Below are 9,746 nucleotides of genomic sequence, written 5' to 3' on the forward strand. Positions count from 1 at the left end.
CGTCTTGTGACCGTAGCGTAGGTGTAGGTATGTACGGCAGGACCAAATCGGAAAGATAGGTAGGAGCAAGCCCATGTAATGCTTTGTAGGTTAGCAGTAAAACCTTGAAATCAGCCCTTGCCTTAACAGGAAGCCAGTGTAGGGAGGCTAACACTGGAGTAATATGATAACATTTTTTGGTTCTAGTCATGATTCTAGCAGCCGTATTTAGCACTAACTGAAGTTTATTTAGTGCTTTATCCGGGTAGCCAGAAAGTAGAGCATTGCAGTAGTCCAACCTAGAAGTAACAAAAGCATGGATTAATTTTTCTGCATCGTTTGTGGACAGAAAGTTTCTGATTTTTGCAATGTTACGTAGATGGAAAAAAGCTGCCCTTGAAACAGTCTTGATAAAGGTTTTATCATACTTGTGGTATACGGTCTGATATACCATGGCTGTCAGCCAATCTGCATTCAGGGCTCGAGCCACCCAGTTTATACTGTTTAATATAAGCCACAGTACATGTCTGTAAATATAATGTACATGGATGGTACATAATTTCCTACAACGGGGGACCATAATAATGAGATGTATGAGGAAACAGTTTGAGATTAGGCTAGTTCTCAAGAGTCACAGGAATATTAAGAGCAATGGTTCTGTGTTTTATTCAGTCACTTTCACTTTGAGTGCAAATTGTGATAAGTCAACTTATCAAGTGTGTAGGCGTTCCCTTTTGATGGTCTGAAAAATAAAGTATAAATTAATTCAATAAAAGTCTTTATTGAGGGTCAGGACTGCTATTGAGTTCTGGAATGGTGTAGGTAAATCCTTTTAAAGTGAGTTATTTAAAAATGTTCATGTATTTCAGTGCATGTGTGTGTCTGTGTGAGTCAATAGCAGTGTGTCTAGTTCACCTGTAGAGGGCATAGTGGCAATAAGACTGTCTGTCATGACACTGTGCTTGGAGTGAGGGAAGAAAGGGTTGAAGTAAAAAGGTTAGAGGCTCTATAGCAAATGGTTCTTATAAGAAAATAGGCCATGAATGATTCTCAATTAGCCAATCAGAGCAGCTCTTGACAGGTTAAAACCTGTTATGGACAGACGTTCCGCTAGCGGAACCCCGTTCCACCAGCGGGACGCCTCGCCAACAGCCAATGGAATAGCAGGGCGCGAAATACAAAACAACAAAAATCTCATAATTCAAATTTCTCAAACAATCAACTATTTTACACCATTTTAAAGATAACTTCTCGTTAATCCAACCACATTGTCCGATTTCAAAAAGGCTTTACGGCGAAAGCATAACATTAGATTATGTTAGGACAGCACCTTGACAAGAAATACCACACAGCCATTTTCCAAGCAAGGAGAGGCGTCACAAAAACCAGAAATACAGCTAAAATTAATCACTAACCTTTGACGATCTTCATCAGATGACACTCCCAGGACTCAATGTTACACAATACATGTATGTTTTGTTCGAAAAAGTTCATATTTATATCCAAAAACCCCATTTTACATTGGCGCGTGATGTTCAGAAAATGTTTTGCCTCCAAAACTCCTGTTGAATGAGCACATCAATTTACAGAAATACTCATCATAAACGTTGATAAAATTTACAACAGTTATTGAAAGAATTATAGATACACTTCTCCTTAATGCAACCGCTGTGTCAGATTTCAAAACAGCTTTACGGCGAAAGCACATTGTTCAATATTCTGAGTACAGAGCTCAGCCATCAAAGCAAGCTATACAGTTACCCGCCAAATTCTGGAGTCAAGAAAACTCAGAAATAGTATTATAAATCTTCACTTACCTTTGCTGATCTTCGTCGGAATGCACTCCCAGGACTCCCACTTCCACAAGAAATCGATAAAGTCTATCATTTATGTCCAAATACCTCCGTTTTGTTCGCGGGTTCAGATCACTATTCCAAAGGCACAATGCGCGAGCGCAAAACCCTAGACGAAAAGTCAAAAAGTTCCATTACTGTTTGTAGAAACATGTCAAACGTTGTTTACAATCAATCCTGAGGGTCTTTTTATCATAAATCTTCAATAATATTCCAACCGGACAATAGCGTATTCATTACAGAGGAAAAAGAAGGAACAGTGGGCCTGCGTGACTGCACAGTAAACAACTCATTGGCCTCAGCCGAGTCCACTTGTTGAATCCCCTCTTATTCTCTCCCCATTCACAGTAGAAGTATGAAACAAGGTTCTAAAGACTGTTCACATCTAGTGGAAGCCTTAGGAAGTGCAAAATGACCCCACAGACACTGTAGTTTGGATAGGCAATCTCTTGAAAAACTACAAACCTCAGATTTCCCACTTCCTGGTTGGATTTTTCTCAGGATTTTGCCTGCCATATGAGTTCTGTTATACTCAAAGACATCATTCAAACAGTTTTAGAAACTTCTGAGTGTTTTCTATCCAAATCTACTAATAATATGCAAATATTTGACTCTGGGCCCGAGTAGCAGGCAGTTTACTCTGGGCACGCTTTTCATCCGAACGTGAAAATACTGTCCCCTATCCCAAACAGGTTTTAAAGAAGGTTAAACAGTAGAGATGGATGAAGGAGTTGGCAAAGTCTCTGGATGCTAACAGACGATCAAAGTTGAGGACTTCTGAAAGACAGAAAGAAAAGGAGTGTCTTGTTTGATACAGATCATTCACCTATAATTCTACTGGTTGATATCCCTGATATGCACATGAGGTCAGGTCACAAAGTCACAGAACCTGTTACTTCATGTAGATTATTTGTATATTCAGAACCTGTTACTTCATGTAGATTATTTGTATATTCAGAACCTGTTATTTCATGTAGATCTTTTTGTTATATTTAGAATATTGTATTTTAGGAAATCTATATTTCTATCATATACAGATGGGGTGCGACGGTTGAGAACCTGTCTGGGCTGTGTTTAACAGATGACTTGGGAGAGACATTGGATCTATGTGCAAGATGATCACAATCAAGACTTCTCGATGCTTCAGTCTGACAGTCCATCCACAGGTGGAGAGAGGTCTATTGGGGGACTGACCCCTCAAGGATCAGTGGAAGAGCTAATCAGATCCCAAACTGAGCAGTAGTATAGAGTTTGAGCCAATTGCTATATTGAATGCTGTAATTCTCTGTGGTGAAAATATTGCTTATTCGCTTCATATGCTGTTGTAATACATTCTCATTGCTATGTCATACATTTGCAGAGCATCGTTTTAAAAAGCCTATTTAAAAACAACTTGAATAACAGTAAATAAGACTCAAAAGAAGACTCAAATGCTAAATATTGTTATAAAATATTTTATTCTCCTAATGTGCATGCTTGATACACATAGAAGAGATTTGTGGACAGTGTCACTGCTTCCTCAGGTTTACTTTAATACATCACATTTTACATTTATATTATTAACATTTCATTTCCTTCTGAAACAAATTGAGCTTGGTATTGTGTGATTAAACAGCAGGGGATAAATGTAAGTAATTAGTGAGTCTTGTTGTTTCCAGCATAAACATTGGTTAATTGATGACAGTAATTAAACATTAATTCTCATAACAGAATAATGGTGTTGTCTTACACCAAAAATAATTGATATTTTTTTAAACAACAGTAAAACAAGTCACAAAACGTAAACAACATGGGTTAAAGAAAATACACCAAGCATACATCATTCTCAATACCTGCCACGTTTAAACAGACACTCTTATCGAGAGCAACTACGGTTAAGTGCCTTGCTCAAGGGTACATTGACAGATGTTTCACCTAGTCGTCTCAGGGAATCGAACCAGCAACCTTTGAGCTACTGGCCCAACGCTCTTAACCTCTAGGCTAACTGCCACTGCTGTCAGCAGCTATAAACAGTGAAACGGGACTCTAGAATGAGTGCACTTACTCATTTAGCTGAAAGCTTTCATGTCATGTCAAATAATTCATAAATGATTACTCCCACAATTACTCCCACAATCGCTAACCCTATCCCTAACAGAACGCGTAGAGAGGACATTCTCAAATCTGGGAACATGTTATCCTGGCCCAGGAGTTTGCGTATCTTCTCCATCAGACCCTCTACCTGCTGACGGTCTGGTTTTGTGTTTTTGAACAGATGATACCTGTTCCCGCAGTGACTTAGTATTTCCTTCAGATGAGGTTCTGCTTTTCTGATATAGTCATCCAAGGTGATATTTGTCAGTTGCTCTCCAAAAGTGAAGAGAACAATCGTTTTCTCTCTGATTTCACCCAAGGCTTCTTCCAATTGTTCTAATATCCCTCTCTCACCCTCTGTGAATCGGTCAATCTGAAGGACCAATAAGTACACACTAGACTCAACCCCACAGAGCTTTTTACAATCTTTGTCAGAATTTTTTACATATTCATGGAAGAAGTCAGGGGTATCAATGACCTTAACCTCTGTCCCAAATAACTGCCTCTGTTCTACCTGACACTCTCTAGTAACAGGTACAGAGCTTGCATAAGACTTAAAACAGTTTGTTCCAAGGATTGTGTTTCCACTCGCACTCTTTCCAGTGCCTGCCTGTCCCAGTAACATGATGTTCAACATGTTGCTTTCATTGTTCTCTTGACCGGGATGATTTGCACCTGATTAAACAATTAGAGTAGCAAACAACTATGTGAGAACTCGTAGGGAGAAATGTCTAATGTTGAGGAAATATTCTACAAACAGCTAATTAAGGCATTAACCCTGTAAGTGTTAAATGAAACTACATGAATGTGTAAATAAATTGACATTATAATGGTAGGTTTAATCATTTAAAAAGTTACACTTACTGCGTGACATGTTCCTCTTCTTGTTTCGCCAGAAACTGCTTGTCACAGACACAAAGCGCCTGAAAAGAGAAAAGGAAGGAACCTTATTCACACTGGGTATTCATTACAGTTATACATCTCACGCTGAATAATATCTAACTACAGGTACTCTGACTTTTCCCGTTGGGCGATTCATTAGTTATCTGTTCACTGACAAGTTGAACGTGAGGAAAGTTTCAGTACTTTTTTCAAAAGACTTCCGCTTTACGATCAATCATAGACGAGGCTGAAAAAAAGTCCATAGGGAGGTTTTCAACACATGGTCTGTAAATATCAGAAAGAGTTTTGCATCTTTCTTTATATATACTGTATTGTAGAGAGAGGCAGGTAGGGTGGGCGGTTCTAAGAGAGCTTGGGGGATATAACACTGGAAAAAGCAGTTTCTCTTCATTTTCAACTTTATCAATACAATGGGTTCCTTCTTCTCTATGCGAGAGCCTGAAAAACCTGAGCCTAAAGTGCCTGCAGGTGAGAATTGATTGATTGTAACTTTGCAGTTCAGATTCTGTACATTTTCTTTACTGGTTTTGAGTGAATTGATAATTAACAATGTATTATGTTTGCAGGTCATGACCTGAGAATTGTGTTGATTGGAAAAACTGGATCTGGTAAAAGTTCAAGTGGAAACACCATTCTGGGCAAAGAAGTATTTACAACAGCACCCCTGTCTACCTCAGTGACTGATAAATGTACTGAACAAAAGGTTCAAGAAAATAGATGGTTAAATGTGGTGGACACACCAGGTGTGTTGGACACAGATGGTAATAGGAAACCACAGTATATCCAAAGAGAAATATTGAAGTGTCTTGAAGTCGCATCCCCTGGTCCTCATGTCTTCCTGTTTGTGATGAAGTTGAGGACATGGAAAGATGTTGATCAGAGATCTGTGGGGGTCTTGGAGGAACTCTTTCCACAGGTCTACAAGCACATGATTGTGCTCTTTACTCATGGTGATGGACTTGGGGATAAAACAATACATGAGTTTGTAAGTGATTGTCATCCAAGTCTTAAAGACATTATATGTCGCTGTTCTGACAGATACCATGTTTTCAACAATAAAAGCCAAAGGAGAGATCAAGTTGTTGAGCTGGTCAGGAAGATTGATCAATTGGTGGCAGTGGAAGGGATCTATGACCATCACCATGTAGATTAAGGAAAACATTTACACCAATATGAAATGTACATGTTTTTTTCCAATTAATAAACACATTGTATATTGAATATATAATGAGCTATGCTAATATGACAATATGCATGTTGTATTTATTTTCAGTTATACTATATGTTGTCGATAGGTTAATCCCAAATGTCTATTGAATGTAACAATAAATGGGAGCAGCATATTTTACCAGCAAATTATTTACAACAATAAAATAATGAATGTCCAACAACTATTGTTCTTTGAGCATCATAAGGCATGCTATATACACTTAATTGTTGAACATTGTGAATATAATGTGGACACATTCGTTGCTGTTTGTACTATTCGATTTTTTGTATTTTCTACAATTTGGTTGTTTATATTTAGTGTATTTTCTTTTTCATAACTATTATTTTTTACTTCTATTATTTACAATTCCGTTTAGCGACATTTTTAAATGTAAATTGTTTGTGATGCTAAATGTCTCTCTCAATCTACCCAGGGACAACAGATGAAAACTAGCCAGCAAGCAAAGTCTGGCACATTGACAGAAATGTTCATTGATGTGCATTGTCCCTGTCAAATAAATAAATCATCTGGCCTTTCTATATATGGTAAATCATATTCAATATAGACGGCCATAGTGCACAACGGAGACTTGTTTTTGAGCAGTTCGCTATCAAACTTCAACTCAAAGTTGATGTAATCAAAGTGAATGATCACAGCATTGTGATGATTTTCCATATTTAGCGCTCGTGGTATGCCATATCGTTGGTGTCCTGGAAAAACCTTTAGACGTCTATTTTGGACCCCCAATAAAACAAATTTTAGGAAGTATTTTTTTATATTTTCAAATCTGTTGCCATTTAGTATTAATGGAAGTTCACAAGGCCTTTTGAATGTCTTGTATTAGTCTGCTGTGTCTGTTGACATAGATGTACCTGAAGTATTTTTTTCACATAAAGTCAATTAAAATTAATAGAAAATAGACAAAGTCCAAAAATACAAAGGTAATTGTTGTGGATTGTAGAAGTGAGGTCCCTGAAACAAAAACAGTTGGTTGTATTCATGCAAGTCATATGGGGTGGAAGCTATTGAAGTATTGGTAATGTCAAGTCAATTAAAATGAATGGAAAATAGACCAAGTAAAAAAATACAAAAGTCATTGCTGTGGATTGAATAGGTGAGGTCCCTGAACCAATATCAGTTGGTTGTTTTTATACAATTGATATGGGTTGGAAAGTAATTGAAGTTAAGGAAGTATTTTTTTAAATACAATTAATAACAATTAATAGAAAATACAAAAGTAATTGCTGTTTATTGAATAGGTGAGGTCCCTATGCCGAAAGTTCACCTGTATTTTTGCTGGTTGATGTCCCAGATAACCTCTCTGGGAACGGAGGGACGCTACCGTCCCACCTGCGGGACACACTGCCAACAGCCATTGAAATAGCAGGGCGCCAAATTCAAAACAACAAAAATCTCATAATTCAAATTTCTCAAACATAGAAGTATTATACACCATTTTAAAGATAAACTTCTCGTTAATCCAACCACATTGTCCGATTTCAAAAATACTTTACGGCGAAAGCATAGCATTAGATTATGTTAGGACAGCACCTATACAAGAAAAACCACACAGCCATTTTCCAAGCAAGGAGAGGCGTCACAAAATTCAGAAATACAGCTAAAATGAATCACTAACCTTTGATGATCTTCATCAGATGGCACTCATAGGATTTCATGTTACACAATACATGTATATTTTGCTCGATAAAGTTCATATTTATATCAAAAAACACAATTTTACATTGGCGTGTAATGTTCAGAAATGTTTTGCCTCCCAAAACCTCCGGTGAATGAGCACATCAATTTACAGAAATACTCATCATAAACGTTGATAAAATATTAAACTGTTATTCAAAGAATTATAGATACACTTCTCCTTAATGCAACCGCTGTGTCAGATTTCCAAAAAACTTTACAGTGAAAGCACACTGCAATAATCTGATTACACGAAACCAAACCCGCCATTTTGTGGTGTCAACAAAACTCTGAAATAATATTATAAATATTCACTTACCTTTGATGATCTTCATCAGAATGCACTCCCAGGAATCCCAGTTCCCCAATAAATGTTCATTTGTTTCGATAAATTCCATATATATGTCCAAATACCTCCTTTTTGTTCACGCGTTCGGTCGAGTACTCCAAATGCGCTGTCCTCACACAGGTAGTTCAGACGAAACGTCCAAAAAGTTATATTACAGTTCGTAGAAACATGTCAAACGATGTATAGAATCAATCTTTAGGATGTTTTTATCATAAATCTTCCATAATATTCCAACCGGACGAGTCCTTTGTCTTCAAAGAAGAAAAGGAACAGAGCTAACTCCCACGGGAACACGCGCCACTGAGGCCATGTCATTCTCTCAGTCATCTGACTTCAGGCCCTCTTCTTCTGTCCCTACTCACATTAGAAGCATGAAACAACGTTCTAAAGACTGTTGACATCTAGTGGAAGCCTTAGGAAGTGCAAAATGACCCCACAGACACTGTAGTTTGGATAGGCAATCACTTGAAAAACTACAAACCACTTCCTGGTTGGATTTTTTCTCAGGTTTTTGCCTGCCATATGAGTTCTGTTATACTCACAGACATCATTCAAACAGTTTTAGAAACTTCAGAGTGTTTTCTATCCAAATCTACTAATAATATGCATATCCTACCTTCTGAGCCCGAGTAGCAGGCAGTTTAATTTGGGCACGTTATTCATCTGAATTTCCGAATACTGCCCCCTGTCACCAAAAAGATAAGTACACAAGGTTTGGTCACAAAGTCACAGATCCTTTTATTTCAGGGGAAATCTTTATGTTTCGCTGACGGTTGAGAACATGTCTGGACTTGGCACAGACGTTGGAAAAATGTGCAACCTGATCACAATCTACTCTTCAATGCTTCAGTCTGACACAGATGGAAAGAGGTTGTCTTGAAGGTACTGACCCCTTGTTCAGGACTCAGTGGAAGACTCAGATTCCAAACATTGAGCAGTACTGCTATCTATAGCCCTGTTATTGAGCTGCCCCATCAACCACTCTACAAAACCAACACTAGAGAGTTAATCTTTACCTTATAAAGTCGTCTGAGAGTTTGAGCTATGCACTATATCAAAACTATCATGTCGCTCATTGCCTGCCATGTGTTTCTCTACATGAACACTCAACACAGGTCAGACAGTATAGAGAAAGTCTGACCCATTGTCAACCAATCAAATCAAATCAAATGTTATTTGTCACATGTTTAGCAGATGTTATTGCGGGTGTAGCGAACAATGTTATTGTTATTGCGGGTGTAGCGTAATGCTTGTGTTTCTAGCTCCAACAGTGCAGTAACAGGGACGGGAGTAACTGAAAGTACCAGAGGAGATCGTCACATCCAAAGTGATGAGCAAAAAGATTAGCAAAAAACCCTGATAAAGATGAGCAAAAAAGACGTGTAAAAAAATACAAATACTGAGCTACAGTATATGGTATGCTAAAGAAAATTACAATTATATTTTATACTACACTCTTGATAGTATCACTGCTCTGGCTAGTATCACTGCTCTGGCTAGTATAACTGCTCTTGATAGTATAACTGCTCTTGATAGTATCACTGCTCTGGCTAGTATAACTGCTCTTGATAGTATAACTGCTCTTGATAGTATAACTGCTCTTGATAGTATCACTGCTCTGGCTAGTATCACTGCTCTGGCTAGTATAACTGCTCTTGATAATATCACTGCTCTGGCTAGTATA

General features: G+C 37.8%; 1 protein-coding gene and 1 long non-coding RNA gene across 2 annotated transcripts; one reads left to right on the top strand and one right to left on the bottom strand.

Moving 5' to 3' along the window:
• Nucleotides 1-3,270: 3,270 nt before the first annotated feature.
• LOC123728271 (uncharacterized) lies at nucleotides 3,271-5,093 on the bottom strand. Its single transcript, XR_006760179.1, has 3 exons — nucleotides 4,992-5,093; nucleotides 4,770-4,828; nucleotides 3,271-4,580 (listed from the first exon to the last, which is right to left on the bottom strand). It is a non-coding gene; the product is annotated as an uncharacterized lncRNA (long non-coding RNA).
• LOC123728270 (GTPase IMAP family member 9) lies at nucleotides 5,012-6,555 on the top strand. Its single transcript, XM_045700146.1, has 2 exons — nucleotides 5,012-5,276; nucleotides 5,375-6,555. Exons 1-2 carry the CDS (start codon nucleotides 5,219-5,221, stop codon nucleotides 5,959-5,961), a joined length of 645 nt encoding a protein of 214 aa, XP_045556102.1. The 5' UTR covers nucleotides 5,012-5,218; the 3' UTR covers nucleotides 5,962-6,555.
• The last annotated feature ends 3,191 nt before the right edge of the window (nucleotides 6,556-9,746 follow it).

Source organism: Salmo salar, chromosome ssa17, assembly GCF_905237065.1.
Source record: "Salmo salar chromosome ssa17, Ssal_v3.1, whole genome shotgun sequence".
Taxonomy (NCBI): Eukaryota; Metazoa; Chordata; class Actinopteri; order Salmoniformes; family Salmonidae; genus Salmo; species Salmo salar.

Coding starts and splice junctions, on each gene's coding strand:
- LOC123728270 (XM_045700146.1), top strand. CDS start 5,219: ATGGGTTCCTTCTTCTCTATGCGAGAGCCTGAAAAACCTGAGCCTAAA. Junction 5,277..5,374: donor TGAGCCTAAAGTGCCTGCAG/GTGAGAATTGAT, acceptor TTATGTTTGCAG/GTCATGACCTGAGAATTGTG.